This window comes from Bufo gargarizans, chromosome 6 (genome assembly GCF_014858855.1).
Source record: "Bufo gargarizans isolate SCDJY-AF-19 chromosome 6, ASM1485885v1, whole genome shotgun sequence".
NCBI lineage: Eukaryota > Metazoa > Chordata > Amphibia > Anura > Bufonidae > Bufo > Bufo gargarizans.
This window is the reverse complement of record NC_058085.1, coordinates 363319853-363336729: the sequence shown is the minus strand read 5'-3', so window position 1 is coordinate 363336729 and position 16877 is coordinate 363319853. Positions and strand designations below refer to the sequence as shown.

Below are 16877 nucleotides of genomic sequence, written 5' to 3'. Positions count from 1 at the left end.
CTCTCCAGACAACTGCACCTCACCGACTCTGCCCCATTACACCTAATAGTCTACATACTCCATTGGCCAAGTAAACCTGTCGTGCCTTTGACTTCACCTTCATTGTACATATACAGTACTTCTACTCCCTGTGATTTCATACTGCACCTTAGAGCCCTATATACTTTATAGCATCACACACCTGTTGTTGTAGCTCTGCCACGCCTGGCCAAGATGTAGAAGAATCAACAGAATCCTATAGGTATCCGGGGGAGGGAAATAAAACAATGTAGCAACATGTCAAAACTGAAGGAACTGAGCAACACTGCAAAAACAGTAATGGCACCATCATAGAAAGTCATCCATCTTTTGCAGCAGTGCCAGACTGTGATTACATTTGATGTATTACCCTGTGACTACTGACCTCTTGTGTTGACTGCTGCACTGTTGAAGCATTGAGCTTACGCAGCTCCCTCCGGAGGTTCCTCCGCTCAAACTCCACCTGCGTAAAAACACAAAATTGAATGTGAGGCAAACAAACATTTGGCTTCGTTCATCACCCATGACTCTTGCTCGTAGCGGCTCTTACTTCTCGTAGTGTCTCGCTCAAATGTAGGGTTTGGTTTTCCAATAAAGATTTGTCGTTTTCCAACCTCGCAACAGCCTCCTGCAGGACCTGCAGCCTCCTTTGCAGAGAGTCGTCATTCTTTCCACTTAAAACATCTACAGATGTAGAAGAATCCTGTTTAGGAGAGCAATGAAAGCATGTTATATCCAGACTATTGATCTCATCAAACCCAACAACGAGGGAAACATTTCAAGTTCTGTATATGTTTCACGTAGCTTCATATACAGCTGAGTGTAGCAGACCAGGCCAGATGACTAGAGGAGTCCACAAACCTGTATTCTGACCAATGCCACAACAGATGTGTTAAAAAATAAATAAATAAATACTGATAACCGGCTGCAGAGAAGTGGTCGAATAATCGTCAGACAATTGTTTACAGGATTTAACAGACTTCTGATGTTTCACCCATACATCGCTACGGCCAGTGGAGACCAAAACATGATTAAATGGGTCACAGTCCTTTGGTCAAGTAGCTGGGCTTCACTGTGATGCAACTGAGACAAGGCACCCTCTTTTCTGAAGACCTTGAAAGGATACACCGTTCATGGCCCAGAACAGACTGGGTCTCCGCTTGTTCATCGGCAGGTACCAAACTAATTGGCAATAGATCATCTGCGTAAACCCAGAAACAATTATTCTCTATCGGGATGAGTGATTGCCTCAGCAATCATTCGCCACTATTCAGGAGATGATTGCCGCACCTAAATACTGCTCTCACCGCCTGTGACGAGCAGGCATTTATCAGGAACGAACGGTCCGATAACTCCCTGCTAGGTGGGCCGAGTAATGTGGCTTCCATTGTATACATCTTTGGCAGGATTAGTAAATCTACCCCAATGTTTTTAATGATCAGACATAACCTTATTACAGTATGTCTAACTTGTTCTGTAGAGATATCTTGATATTCACCCCTTGTTTTCACCTGGTGCCGCCCTAATAACTGTTTAGTAATGAGGGATGAGGTGAAAGAGAGGGCAATTCAAATCCAACTAAACTTGAATACAGATTAATTATCAAAAAAAAAAAACAATCTGGTTACTGAAAAGAAGTTGCCTATCATTCCCTCGGTGGCATTCTGGACCTCAAGAAGTCTTCGACTAGGATGTCCGCAGCATGTGTAATTTATTTCACTAGCTTATTTGTGTTGTGTGATCTTTACATAACTTTCCTATATGTTCACAAATGTCCAATAGCACAAAGACTGTACTATGTATTAGTTTGTGTGTAGCATTATGTATTAGTTGTATAGGTATAGCCAGATACCAGTCAGCTGCGGAGAAAACGAATGCTAATCGACATTGATGCAGCCAGCTAAACCTGTGTTCCTGGTAGCCAAGAACAGGCGATATCTGACTGTTGTCTCTCCCATCCTAGCAATGGAGGTGTAGCAATCATCCTTCTGCCTCTCCCCATTGTATGCTCCGAGAGAGAACGTTATCCACCTCCAGGTTCAGAAAATTTATACGCTGTGTTCCCCTTCTTGGTGGTGGTAGAGGGGTCTTTGGAATAAAAATAAATAAAAAAAAGTGACATGGCATCAGTGGGGGCCGCCCTATAAGGTAAGACCATAATTAGACTAGGGCTAAACTGATGAAAGGTCCTCTGCTGGTCACAGTGGGAGTTGTGTTTTGGTGAAGTGTTTCTAATGAGTGAAAAAATTTAATCTGCAAAAAAACAGGGAAGCCGACTCAGGATTTGGGCAGAACCTTTTCTAATCAGGACTCGGTGATGCCATCAGATGCTTCTGCAAATGTCAACTATCTATTTATGGCTTGCAAACACAAATGCCGTCATTGATTCTGTTTCTACAACATCCATGACAGATCTGTTATGATCAGTCTGAACTCTGAATGATCCATCGTAATCCATTAGGCCTCTTTCACACGGGCGAGTTTTCCGCGCGGGTGCAATGAATCCGGACCCATTCCTTTATATGGGGCTGTGCACATGAGCGGTGATTTTCACGCATCACTTGTGCGTTGCGTGAAAATCGCAGCATGCTCTATATTGTGCATTTATCCCGCAACGCAGGCCCCATAGAAGTGAATGGGGCTGTGTGAAAATCGTAAGCAAGTGCGGATGCGGTGCGATTTTCACGCATGGTTGCTAGGTGACGATCGGGATGGGGACCCGATCATTATTATTTTCCCTTATAACATGGTTATAGGGGAAAATAATAGCATTCTTAATACAGAATGCTAAGTAAACTAGGGATGGAGGGGTTGAAAAAATAAATAATAATAATTAAACTCACCTCATCCACTTGTTCGCGCTGCCCGGCTTGTCTTCATTCTTCTTCTTTGATGACCTGGGAGGAAAAAGACCTTTGGTGATGTCACTGCGCTCATGACATGGTCCATCACCATGGTGATGGACCATGTGATGAGTGTGGAGCCATCACATGGCCAATCACCATGGTGATTGACCATGTGATGAGTGCAGTGACGTCACCAAAGATCCTTTTCCTCCCAGGTCCTCAAAGAAGAAAAATGAAGACAAGCCGGGCAGCGCGAACAAGTGGATGAGGTGAGTTTAATTATTATTATTTTTTTTATCCCCTCCATCCCTAATTTACTTAGCATTCTGTATTCAGAATGCTATTATTTTCCCTTATAACCATGTTATAAGGGAAAATAATACAATTTACCCAACACCTAACCCAAATCGGGTTTGGGTCTGGGTACCAAATATGTCGATTTTTCTCACGAGCGTGCAAAACGCATTAAAACGCTTTGCACTCGCAGGGGAAAAAAATCACTAATTTTCTCGCAACGCACCCGCATCTTTTCCCTCACGTCACCCGCAACGCCCGTGTGAAAGAGGCCTTAGGTTGTTCTTAGTTTTATTAGACCCTAATGACTGGGTCCATGAGGTTCTATCAGCAAACTACAGCCAACACTAGTTTTACAAAATGCAATGGAAACCTGGTGTAAAATAACTGGTGCAAGCGTGAGAAAAACCTACGTGATATTGATAGGCAACTTTGCACATGATGTGCAAAGCCATCTTACTTTTCTAAGTCTCTTTTCAATACCAGAAACTTCTGCCTCAGCGTGATCTCTTCAGCCTCCATACGTCTTAGTGCCGTTTCTGCTTTCATCAACTTCATTTTAAGATCCACTTCCCTCTTCTGGGCATCATCTCTCTCATGATACAGTGCTTTAATTTCTGTTATCAGCTCTTGTATATTGGTCTCCTCGTGTGGATAGCTGATCTCTAGAAACACAGGGTCCTCATGTTGGTTTTCTAGCAACTTTCTCTTACCAATCAAATTTAAGCCTTCTGTGGACTTTGCCGATGCGGTCTCTGATTTGACATGTGTAAATGTTTGCAAGACTTGTAAATGTTCCTCCAGTTGTCTCCTTTCTCCGGCAACTGTCTTGTCAGATAAAGGTTTCTTTCCATCTTCTTGAACATCCAAATCCAAAACATCAGTCTCAGTTTTCTCTAAACCTTGGTATTCAGTCTCTCGACTCTGTCTGAAATATGTCTCATTTTCTTCATCTCGGGTTTTCTTTCTTCTGTCTTGATCTTGAATCACCATGGCTTGTCTTAGTTCTCCGATCTTTGCTTTAAGAGCATTCTTCTCAATAACCATTGTGTCTATTTTCTTCTCTTTTTCTTCTGCAGTGTGAACAAGTTTTAACACTTTCTGCCTTAGGACATTTTTCTCTTCTTCGTGCATCTTGCTCTCTTGCCCTTTATCTACTGAATCCTGTCTTAGCTGCTCAATCTGTTCCCTCAGTAGCCTCATCTCCCTTTCCATTCCTTCTGTTTTCTCCTGCTTCTCCGACAGAGTTTGCGAAAGTCTGATTATTTGATTCTGCAGAGTTGTCTTTTCTTCCTCGTGTAATTTTTTCTCATTTACTACCTTCTCATTCTTTTCTTTCAAGTATTCAATATTTCCTACCATTTCTTCTACTTCTGTTTCTTTACTTCCTAAAGCTTTAGCAAGATTGGTCACCTTTTCTTTTAAAGTTCTCTTCTCTGTTTCATAGCATATTTCCTTCTCTTGAATTTCTTGTTCTTTAAGAGTCAGAGATTGCTTTAGTTCTCCTACCTTATCTCTCAGAGATGTCAGATCAGTTTGGAGAACATTAACTTCTCTTACTTTTGCTTTTAAATTCTGAGAAAGTCCTTCCACATTCTGGCTTAAAATAGTATTTTGCTCTTCAATATTTGCATCATGGATCATTGCTTCATTCCTCCTCAGTGAGCTCTTCTAGCTTCTCTCTAAGAGAGTTCATCTCCATCTTGGTCCTATCTGCTTCATGGCTCTTCTCTACTAAAGACTGGGACATGGCTGTTATTCTTTCTCTCATAACGTTCTTCTCTTCCTCGTTGCGTTTCTTTTCCTCCTTGACCTCTTCCTCCCTATGTTACCAAGACCTGACTACCTTCTTCTAGCCTGTCTCTTAGATATTTACTTTCTAATTTTGTCTCAGCAGCCTCTTGCTCCTTCTCACCCAAAGCTTTGGAGAGTTCTTTCACTCTTTGCTTCAAGGATGTCTTCTCTTCTTCACCTATTCTGTTTTCCTCTTGAATCTTAGCCTTCTTTCTCTAGTATGAGGAGGCTTAGCTCTTCTATTTTCTTTTTCAGAGTTTCCACCTCCAGTTTAACTACATCATATTTTTGCTCTTTCTTGACTAAAGCCTGGGAAACATCCCTTAACTTCTGCTGTAGAGTCTTCCTCTCTTCATCGCACTCTCTTTTTTCAGATTCCCTGTCTTGTTCCTTATCTGCAAGCATTTGCTTGAGTTCTCTTATTGTTTCTTTCATAGTCTTTACCTCACCTGCTTCGCTCTCCTTTTGTGCTATAGATGAAGATAGTTCAGTCACTCTTTTCCTCAGACTTTTCAACTCTTCCTCGTGTCGCCGTTCTTCTTCCTTATTTTCCTGCTCTTTTTCATGCAGGCGTTGTCTCAATTCTTCAGTCTTCTTTTTCAGAAGCTTTACCTGCATCTCTTTATCATCCACTTCTCTGTTCTTCTCTATTACAGACTCAGTAAGCGCTGTTACTTTCTGTCTTTGAGACACCTTATCTTCTAGAATCTGTCTCTCTCTTTCTTCCATTTCTCTTTTATTCTCTACCAACTGTCCTTCAAGTTCTTCCTTCTTATTTTTCAATAGTTTTATTTCCATGCTTGCAAAATCTGCATGATGACTTCTTTCCAGTAAAGTCTGTGAAAGTTCTTCAACTTTTTGTCTAAGGGCTTTATTTTCATGTTCGTTTCGGGTTATCTCCTCTTTGAGCTCATACTCCTTACTTATTAAAACCTGTCGAAGCTCCGCCATCTTGTCTTCCAGAGATATAATTTTTAGGTCTTTGTTATCTGCTTCAATTTTCTTTTCTAATAAAACCTGAGACATTTCTGATAGTCTCTTGCTCTGAGACCTTTTTTCTAGCTCGATAAAGCTATCTTCTCTCGTATTTCTTGATCTTTTTCCACCATGACTTGTCTGATTTCTTTGATCTTATCTTTAGAAATGTAATTTCAACTTCCTTCTCCTCTATCTCTATCTTTTTCTCTGTAAGACTGTGAGACAGCCGAGATACACTCTGTCTCAGTAACGACTTCTCTTCCTTACTATTTAGCTCTTCATTCCTTACCTCGTCTTCTTTTTTTACAAGAACTTGCCCCAGTTCACTTATTTCCTGTCCCAACGATCTCATCTTATCTTCTGCCTCTTCTAACTCGTGTTCCTTTTCTATAAGAATTTGAGAAAGTTTTGCTACTCTTTCCTTCAGACTAGTCTTTCTCAATTTTTGCTTGTTCGCACTGTCGCTCTCTATCTTTCAAAGCCTTTCCAAGCAATTTTAGTCTATCAGTTAAAGCTCGATCATCTTCTTGATCTAAAAACATCTCTCCAATAAGAGCCTGGGAAAGTTCTGTTACCCATTTCTGCAGTTCCTTTCTTTCTTCTTCCCCTTGTGCAAATTCAACAGTTTTACCCATTAAGTCCTGACTCATTTGGTCTAATCTAATATTCAAAGCATTCAAGTGCTCTTCTCTCTCCTCATCATGGACCTCTCTGTCTGCGAGTGCTCGAGACAGTTCTGCAATCTGCTGTTTTAGAGTCAGTCTCTCTCTATCACTCTGGATTCTGGCATCTTCTGCCTCTTTTTGCTTCTCTACCAGAACATATTGTACTTGTTCTAGTTCCAGTTTCAGATCTTGTATTTTCACTATATTCTTTTGTTCTTGAATGTCTTTCTCCTTAAGGATATGTAACAGCTCTTCGACTCTAACATCCAAGTCACTGTTAACCCTGTTTAACTGCATTCTTTCTCTATCAGCCTCAGACTCTTTCTCTAGCAAAGTCCGGGATAAATCTTGTAACCTTTCTTTAAAAGGCCTTGTTGTCCCTTTCCCTCTGTTCCTCAACCAGCTGTCTTTCATTTAGGACCTCTGACAGTTTCCTCTCCAAATCTCTATTTTTGATCTCAAGTCTTCCCAACTCCTGTAATTCTCTTTCATTCTCTTTTAAAGAGAGTGACAGCGTCTCTAGCCTCCTATTTAGCGATTCACGCTCTCTCTCATACTTCCTTTCTAAAACTTCAACCGCTAGTTCTTTTTCCTTTAAGGCCTGAGAATACTCAGACACTTTTTCCCTCAAAAGTTTTTCCTCCATATTTGCTTCCTTCTCTATGGAGTCTTTCTGCAATGCCAAATCTTCCATTCTAGCTTCTACCACAGATTTATCATGTTGGCACCTCCGTAACTTCTCTTCCAGGCTCATAATCTCGCTTTTCTGCTGTTCTATATCTAATCGTTGATGCTCCTTTTCTTGCAGGCGGTCTCGTAGTGTCTGTTGCAGCACCACATGAGCTTCGTCTTTCTCTTTCAAAGTTTTGGTGTGAAACGCTAAATCACTACAGATCATTTCTTTATCTTTTTGAACATTAAACATAGTCTCCTTCAACAATTTTATCTCATTTTCTCGGTCTTTAATTCCCTCAGTTTGAGACTGCAACAAAGCAGACAACGTCTCTTTTTCTTCCATGTACTCTTTAATAGTCTCTTTTAAAGTTGCTATGTTTTCCTTGCACTCTCTGTAATTCACAGCGAGCTGATCTTTCTCGAACTCGCACTCTACCATTCTGGATCGTAAAGATTCAATCAGAGAGTCACTCTCTTTTAACAACATAGCTTGATGGCCTACTTCTTCAAGTGTGCTCTCTTTCTCTGCCTGCTGATCTTTCAGACGCTCTCTTAAAGTCACCAATTCTTTATCCAGTTCTCCCACGTTTTGCAGCAATGCATTCACCTTGGTTTCTTGTTCTTCTTGACACTGTCTGAGAAGCTCCTTTAGAGCTGTCTGTTTCTGCTCTGCCTCGGTAGCATCAACAGAGAACTGCTCAACGAGTATTTCCTTCTCTCCTTGAACCACGCTCATCTTGGCAATCAAGGTATCAATTTCTCGATCCCTTTCTGCTAATATCAGGAGACTGTGGTATTCTGCTTTTACTGCAAGCTCTTTCTGAACTTCACACTCTTCGATACGCTTTGTCATTCGCAGCTCAGTCTCCTTAAAGCTCTGGGTCTGTTGCTGTAATTTATTGACCACCGTCTCTTTCTCTTGTTGGAGTTGCATTATGCTCTCTTTACAAGTCTTGAGTTCACGTTCTTTTTCTTGTATGGTCAATTGGAGTAGAGCGGCTGAAGTTAAAGCAGTCTCCTTCTCCCCGTTGCACTCCTGAATATTCTCTCTTAGTTCTGTAATCTGCCTCTCAATCTCTTCTAAACTATCCGCTTGGTTTGTCAGTGCAGCCAGGGCTCTCTCTTTTTCTTCCGAGTACTCTTTAATAGTCTCTTTTAAAGTTGCTATATTTTCCTGGCACTCTCTGTAATTCACAGAGAGCTGGTCTTTCTCAAACTCGCACTCTACCATTCTGGATCGGAAAGATTCAATCAGAGAGTCACTCTCTTTTAACAACATAGCTTGATGGCCTACTTCTTCAAGTGTGCTCTCTTTCTCTGCCTGCTGATCCTTCAGACGCTCTCTTAAAGTCACCAATTCTTTATCCCGTTCTCCCACATTTTGCAGCAATGCATTCACCTTGGTTTCTCGTTCTTCTTGACACTGTCTGAGAAGCTCCTTTAGAGCTGTCTGTTTCTGCTCTGCCTCGATAGCATCAACAGAGAACTTCTCAACGAGTGTCTCCTTCTCTCCTTGAACCACGCTCATCTTGGCAATCAAGGTATCAATTTCTCGATCCCTTTCTGCTACTATCAGGAGACTGTGGTATTCTGCTTTTACTGCAAGCTCTTTCTGAACTTCACACTCTTCGACACGCTTTGTCATTCGCAGCTCAGTCTCCTTAAAGCTCTGGATCTGTTGCTGTAATTTATTGACCACCGTCTCTTTCTCTTGTTGGAGTTGCATTATGCTCTCCTTACAAGTCTTGAGTTCACGTTCTTTTTCTTGTATGGTCAATTGGAGTAGAGCAGCTGAAGTTAAAGCAGTCTCCTTCTCCCCGTTGCACTCCTGAATATTCTCTCTTAGTTCTGTAATCTGCCTCTCAATCTCTTCTAAACTATCCGCTTGGTTTGTCAGTGCAGCCAGGGCTCTCTTTTTTTCTTCCCGACATTCTTTCAAGGTCTCTTTGATAATCTCAATTTCACGGTCCTGTTCACTTTTCATTAGCACTTGTCGCTCTAAGTTCTCCAAAGCTGTCTCTTTGTCTGACTGACATATTTTCAGGTTGTCCCCGAGTTTGGAAATTTCCTCTTCCAATTGCTTCTGTACGATGGTTGCTTTATCCAGCTCATTCTGCTTCTCTCTCTGCAATTTATTGACACGCTCTTCAGTAACCTGTCTCAGACTCTTCTCTTGCTCCAGACGGTCTCTCAAGGTGTTTAATTCTCCCTGAAAGGAATCAGAGATCAGTATTATTAAATACTCTTTCTCCAAGCTGTTATTGACACCCATAGCTTTTAAGACACTTTTAATAAGGTGGGTATACACATTAGATGATCATCGTCCGACCCCACAGATTTTGATGGAACCATCCGACCATCTAGTGCAGTGAGGGTGAACGTTTTAGAGAACGAGCGTCCAAACTCCAACTCAAAACCCATCTATTTATTGCAAAGTGGCAACACAGCAATTTAACCTGAATACCAATATAGTCTATCTTCCCTGTACTATATCATTTAGCTATAATAGCCTGCCTACAGTCAGTGCGCTGCCTGTGCCGTTCAAAGTGCGCCCTGCGCTGATGAATGGCAGGAAAAGTCTAAGGCATATTGGTACACCATAAACTTTTTCCAGGGTGCGGGTGCCCACAGAGAGGGCTCTGAGTGCCGCCTCTGGCATCCGTCCCATAGGTTCGTCACCACTGATCTAGTGTGTTTGGGGGTTTCCTAACTCAGACCTTAGGGCAGATGGTGGGGAAAGAAGGGATGGGCATGTTGGATTTCAGAGGATGTGTGTGTGTGCACAGGTAAGGAGGGACAGCTGTTCGTCATGTGGCCTAGGCGCAGCTTAACCCCATAGAAGTGAATGGGGCTGAGCTCTGACACCAAGCACAGCCGCTATACAATGTACAGCACCGTACACAGTGAGCAGGGAGAAGTCTGCAGCCATCACAGGAGCGCCGCTGCCTTCTCAAACAGCTGATCAGCAGGGATCCCGGGTGTCAGACCCCTGCGATCAGATACTGATGACCTATACAAAGGTATCAGTATTAAAATCTCAGAAAACCTTTTAATCGTGTCTTTATTTGGTATAATCTTTGGAATCACACGTAATCCTAGGCAGGTTGTGGCTAAAATTCACAGATACTAGTCATCAAAGTGCAAGTTCAGCCATAACTATTGCTCCCTGCCACACTCAGATGAGCCCCTGACTGCCATGCCAAAGCCTCGGGGTTGAGTGGGAGAGAGAAGAATCTTCTCCCTCTGTCCATAACTATTTAGATGCCGCAGTCATTATTGACTGCAGCAACTAAAGGGTCATTACAATGAGAGAGGGAATCTCTGATTCTGCCCGTTGCAGGCGGATGTCACATTTGTAACACCACCAGCACCCACTGCATATGGAGCGGGCTCAGGTCGTAGATTCCTTTGCAGCTTTCATATATGGCGGTTAATACACAATGCTCAAAGGCAGACTGCAAATTCCAAGCTGCACTTGTTTCCCCACTGCCCCATACTAGGCTAAAAAGTATGGGGTAGTCACCATTATTTTGCTGTCAGTCAGGATAGGTGATAAGTATCTAATCAGGGGGATCTAACGCACCCACTGATAACGAGAACAGGGGTCCCTGAGTCCCCCAAGTGAATTGAATAACGGTGCTCCTCCATTCATCTATGGAGACTGCAGTACAAGTCTCGGCTGTCTCCGGCAGTCTATAAGAGATGAATAGAAGAGCAGTGCACGTGTGTAAAGGCTGCTCCATTCACCCGGGAGACTCAAGGACCCCAATTCTTGTGACCAGTGGGGGTCCCAGCAGTCAACCCTGCCCTGATCAGGTAATTATCACCTATTCTATGGGTAGGTAAGCGGTTATAGTGGGACAGCTCACTTAACTAGCATTTACCAAGCTTAGCTCCAGTTCCTCTCTCCGTACTATTGCTGCCTCTTTCTCTTCTTCCAAGTCAGAAAGCCTCTGAGAAAGAGCAAGACATCGCTTCTGTAAGGCGTCCTGCTCGGCGTACAAGAGAGAAAGCTCATCTGTAATAAATTCAGAAACAAAGCCGTAAGTCGCTGTCTCCTATCACCCCTTAGGTCATAGCATTTAGTACGATGACTCTTACCTTGGACGGTTTTCTTGGACTGAGCGATTGTCTGAACTTTCAGGTCCAGTTGGCCGCATCTAATCTCCAGCTGAGATGATCTTTCCTGAGATGCAAACACTGATTTCTCCAGACACTGTTTCATGATCCTAAGAAATAAAAACATAAAATGCAGAAGATGCAATGAAACCTATAAATCATCAGGAGAGGAATTCGTCACTGCACCATGTGTCCACGTCTTACTGGAGGTCTCCTAGCTTTTCTCTTAGTTCCAGACACTCCCTCTCGCTCACTCCGAGTTGTACGGTGAGCGTGGACTTTTCACGACTCAAAGCTTCTGCGTCCTGAGATAACTGGTCCTGATCCTTCCGCAGGCTCTCTCTTTCCTATCAGGTGAACAGGTTAAAACATAAAATATGGGACAATATTAGGGACAGGAAGAGGAGACACAATTATTGAAATACTGAAAGTCATGAATCAACCACTAACATAGTTGTATCCTTAAGTACAACACTGATGGCCTATGCTCTGATCGGTGGGGGGTCTGACATCCGGCACCCTCCCCAATCAGCTGTTTGAAGAGGACGCGGTGCTGCTGTGAGCGCTGCGGCTTCCTCGTGGCATGCCAAGCAGAGCGCCGCACACTGTATAGTGATGGAGGTCAGGAACATTTACTGTACTGATAACTTTGGGTCTAGTTTGTTGGAAGACCTAAGTAGTGATGCTTCCATTCACCTGTTTCAGCTCAGCCTGCAGTCTGTCTCTCTCCAGCCGGATGTACGACAGCTCTGTTTCCAGGCTTTCTCTTGCTACTTCGCAGTCCTGCAGGAGGCGCTGTCCCTTGCCGAGCTCCACCATATGCTGGGAACGTTCCTCCTCACATTGCTGTAAACGCTGCTGGGCGTTCCCAATCTCCCTCTGTGACTCTTGCAGAAGTTCTCCGATAGACTTCAGCTCTTTTTCCCTCTGCAGGACCAAAACGAAGTCAAAATCTTCCCCAAAAAGTGGCTGAACGAACATTAAGACAGTCGTCTGTTCACCTGTCAGTATGTGGGGTCAACGGTAACATTTACACGTAGGTGGCTACAAAGGTGACGTCAGAGCAATGTGAATGAACACCGTACTATCAATTCTCTTTCATTTAAATGGGTTATGCTGTGATTGATGTAAAAACCAGAAAAATCAGACATCATACAGTACAACAAAGTTAGAACCAGCCCCTGTATCTCACATGGGTCCACGTTCATTCCTCTGCAAGTTCTCTTCAGGGAGGGGTGTCCTTTCTGCTGAAACTTTCCTTATTAGAGCTCAGGGGGCGTGCAATTTCTATGGCAGCATACTCCCTATCACAGCTCAGGAGGCGCATCCTTATTGCTGCAGCTCTCTCCCTATCACAGCTAAGTGGGGGCATGTCCTTTCTGCTGCGGCTCTCTCCCTATAACAGCTCTGGGGGTGTCCTTTTTGCTGCAGCTCTCTCTATCAGGGTGCCTTTACATGCAGCAGATGAAAATCAGTTCCATTCATTTGAATGGGGCAGCAAGCACATGGATTTCTGAAAGCCCCATTAAGGAGAATGAAACGGATTTTCAGCTGCAGAATTTCTTGCCACGAAATCTGCCGCCTGTGAAGGCACCCTCACAACCTGGTGTCCTTTCTGCTGTAGCTCTTTTCCTGTAACCGACACAGCTTCTAACAGAAGATATGCCTGGTGGCAGCTGAAATTTTAAACTGAGCGTGTGCGACCACAAAAGTGAGATGGACGGAAAAATAAAGAACGAACAGCAGGTGGAGCTATACAGATACATTTTCTTGAATAGCTCAGTGTCTGTATTCAATTTGTAACTGCAGGTAATTATAAAAGCATTCCGATCCAGGAGCTGGTTTGAAAAATGTAGAATCTTGTTTGTGACACAAGCCCTTTAACTGGGTTATTAAAGGGGTATTCCCATCATAGACAATAGGGGCATATCTCTAGCATATGCCCCCATTGCCTGATAGGTGCGGGACCTGCCCCTATCTTGTAAACCCAGCTGGCAAAGTAAAGGAGGGCACACCGTGCATGCGTGGCTCCCCTATGGAGTCGCCAAAAATTTCAATTCCATCATTTCCGTCGGCCCTATAGAAGGAAATGGAAGCAGTGGCAAGCGTGGTGCGCTCCCATTCATCTCTATGGAGATTCTGGAAACAGCCGAACGCGCCGCTCGGCTATTTTCAGCAGGCCAGAAGGAACGCTTGGTGGTGGCCGGACCCGCACTGCCGGGTCACCACTTTGCCATCTTCGTTTACGAGATAGGTGCAGGTTCCATACCTATCAGACAATGGGGGCCCTATCCTAGCGATAGGCCCCCATGGTCTGAGATGGGAATATCCCTTTAAAGGAGGACGCCACACTGTGCTGAACACTCTGATTTAACCTGTTATTGAACTATTATAAAGCTCTAATTTTAATAGGGTTTCCATTGATTTCAAAGGGGAATTATGGTTTGCAGAATAAAACTTAAACCGTTTTCAAGATCTCTGTTTGCTGACTGCAGTGGATAAACACTGGTCCTGGTCATGTAGTGATCGCACACATGTACGGCTCCTTACAAGAACTGTGCATCCATCACATATCCAGGGCAGATCAGTATCCACTGGACGCACCTCACCAGATGAACACATGTATTTCTACAGCAGCTCGTGATGCCACAGAATATGCACCACGGTACGCAGGACACATGCAAAGCAATACTTATACTATGCATTTAGATCACCTGCAGCAAGAGACTGTTCAGTTCCACTTTATCTAAAGACAAGGCTCGATTCAAGTCTCCCATCTTCAGCGACTGCGTCTTGGAGGTCAGTCCACCTCGGCCCTGTGTCGGCTCTGCTCCACCATCTGCCCAGCTATCTGCCTTTCTGCCTGTGAAAGCAACAACCGTATAGCATTTAAAACACAGCAGACTGACAGCTATTGGAATGCTTTTATATATTAGAGAGTCCACAAGGAGGTTACCTTGAGGAGAGCGCCCTGCAAGCCGCTCCTTTCATCTTGAGACAAACTGGCTTCAAGACGAGAGCGCAGCAGCTCTTCCCGCAGCAGCACTAAATCGTGGAGTAGATCAGAGCGCTCAGACTGCACAGCAGTCAAGAGACCGCCGACTGAAAGGGTAAAAAACAGACAAATGAACGGAGGTCGGTCCAGAGAGACTCCTGCCCCTGCAGATGGTCCAGCTCAGTCCCCAGAGCAGGAGCATCACTTTCCAGGCTCAGTTCTCATGACCAAATGTGTAATTCTGGATACGGAGTCAACGTTCTACTTACTGAATCTCCTGCAGCTCCCGCTCCATGCTGTGAAGTCGCGTTTCTTCTTCCATTTCCTGTGTCGTCAAGCTTGACCTCAGCAGCTCCACCTCTTGAGACCGCTCTTCCAGCTCCGCCCTTAAAGAACTTACTTCCTTTTCCAGCTTTTCAACATGTCCTCTGCACGTTTCCGTTTCCTGCGCCTTTATCTCCAGTGAACGCACTTCTTGCCGCGAAGCCTCCAGCTGCACCGTTAATGAATGTGTATCCTGCTCAGATGCTTGAACCTTTGACGTCAGCGAATTTATCTCGGACTCTGACGACCTAATTAAGTCCTCTTTTGATAGAATGAATTGTAATCTTGACTGCGCCTTGTCGCCTAATGGGTCCGCACGTGACATCTCCACTAAATCTACTTCCTGCCCTGCCATACTAACGTCCTGTCGAGTTGTCTCCAGCAGTGACATCAGCTTGCTAGTTTCAAGAGGCGTGGTCTCTAGCAGTGATGTCATCAGATAAGTTGATGCTAGCGGTGGTGATAGCGTGCTTGGAAGTGTTGTCTCTAGTAGTGATGTCGCAGTGCTAGTCTCCTTTGAAGCCACCATTAAAGGTAATCTTATTACGTTTGTTTCCTGTGGTGGCGTCTCCAGCTGGAATGTGTTGGTGGTTCTTTCTTGTTCCTCTCTGTCAAGCTGCAAACTCCATATGTTTGTGTGTTCTTCCTGTTTCTCTGCTTGCACTCGAGACATTGTCGTGTTTGCTTCCTGTTCTGCTGCCACCAGCTGAGTCCTCATCATGCTTGTTTCCTGTTCTGCTGCCACCAGCTGAGTCCTCATCATGCTTGCTTCCTGTTCTGCTGCCACCAGCTGAGTCCTCATCATGCTTGCTTCCTCTTCTGATGCAATAAGCTGTATCCTCATCGTGATTGCTTCCTGTTGAGCTGCCACCAGTTCTGTTGTCATCATGCTTGCTTCCTCTTCTGCTGCCACCAGCTGAGTCCTCATGGTGTCTGCTTCCTGCTCTGCTGCCACCAGCTGAGTCCTCATGGTGTCTGCTTCCTGCTCTGCTGCCACCAGCTGAGTCCTCATGGTGTCTGCTTCCTGCTCTGCTGCCACCAGCTGAGTCCTCATGGTGTCTGCTTCCTGCTCTGCTGCCACCAGCTGAGTCCTCAGGGTGCCTGCTTCTTCATGTGCAGTCTCCAAATTCAACCTCATTGTTCTTTCTTCCTGCTCTGCTGTCACCAGCTGTGACTTCAACAAGCTGGCATTTTGCTCTGTTGCATCAAATTGAGAACTAAGCAACTTTAGGTCCTCCTCCAGTCTCTGTTGGTACAAGGTTTTGGTTTGCACTTCCACTTGCGTGGCCTCAATTAGTGATTTTGATGATTCCTCTTTATGTCCACATGTATCTAACATAGAATCCTTCACGGATGCTCCTTCCACCTGTCCGGTCATCTCTACTGACTCTATCCCATGGCCCCAGGTAACAAGAAGGTACTTTGGGGGCTCCGTGATTTTTCCAGGATTCTGTGGCTTCCATGAGATAAGACAGGAATATGAAGTTTGTAGAAGGCGGACACATCTTGTCCATTCGGCACGCAATTCAGATAAATCCCTGGAAAAAAAATCATCTACACTAAGAGTCCAAAACTGCCAAAGGGACCTTAATCACATTAATGAAAACCTGTCAGCTCTGCTGTGTGGTGTAGTATAGAGGATCTGTCAGCTCTGCTGTGTGGTGTAGTATAGAGGATCTGTCGGCTCTGCTGTGTGGTGTAGTATAGAGGATCTGTCAGCTCTCCTGTGTGGTGTAGTATAGAGGATCTGTCAGCTCTGCTGTGTGGTGTAGTATAGAGGATCTGTCAGCTCTGCTGTGTGGTGTAGTATAGAGGATCTGTCAGCTCTCCTGTGTGGTGTAGTATAGAGGATCTGTCAGCTCTCCTGTGTGGTGTAGTATAGAGGATCTGTCAGCTCTCCTGTGTGGTGTAGTATAGAGGATCTGTCAGCTCTCCTGTGTGGTGTAGTATAGAGGATCTGTCAGCTCTGCTGTGTGGTGTAGTATAGAGGATCTGTCAGCTCTCCTGTGTGGTGTAGTATAGAGGATCTGTCAGCTCTCCTGTGTGGTGTAGTATAGAGGATCTGTCAGCTCTCCTGTGTGGTGTAGTATAGAGGATCTGTCGGCTCTCCTGTGTGGTGTAGTATAGAGGATCTGTCAGCTCTCCTGTGTGGTGTAGTATAGAGGATCT

The 16877-nt window shown here is 44.3% G+C and overlaps 1 protein-coding gene across 1 annotated transcript in view; it reads right to left on the bottom strand.

Moving 5' to 3' along the window:
- The window catches only part of LOC122942227 (centrosome-associated protein CEP250-like), a 32012-nt gene that overhangs the window by 2222 nt on the left and 12913 nt on the right, over nucleotides 1-16877 (bottom strand). Inside the window, 19 exon segments of the mRNA XM_044299729.1 lie at nucleotides 182-235; nucleotides 404-481; nucleotides 569-721; nucleotides 3642-4821; nucleotides 4823-4986; nucleotides 4988-5156; nucleotides 5158-6033; nucleotides 6065-6360; nucleotides 6362-6961; nucleotides 6963-9479; nucleotides 11155-11288; nucleotides 11372-11499; nucleotides 11594-11736; nucleotides 12086-12316; nucleotides 14104-14169; nucleotides 14171-14191; nucleotides 14193-14252; nucleotides 14346-14491; nucleotides 14643-16246. Coding sequence (XP_044155664.1) covers nucleotides 182-235; nucleotides 404-481; nucleotides 569-721; nucleotides 3642-4821; nucleotides 4823-4986; nucleotides 4988-5156; nucleotides 5158-6033; nucleotides 6065-6360; nucleotides 6362-6961; nucleotides 6963-9479; nucleotides 11155-11288; nucleotides 11372-11499; nucleotides 11594-11736; nucleotides 12086-12316; nucleotides 14104-14169; nucleotides 14171-14191; nucleotides 14193-14252; nucleotides 14346-14491; nucleotides 14643-16246 — 8620 coding nt within the window.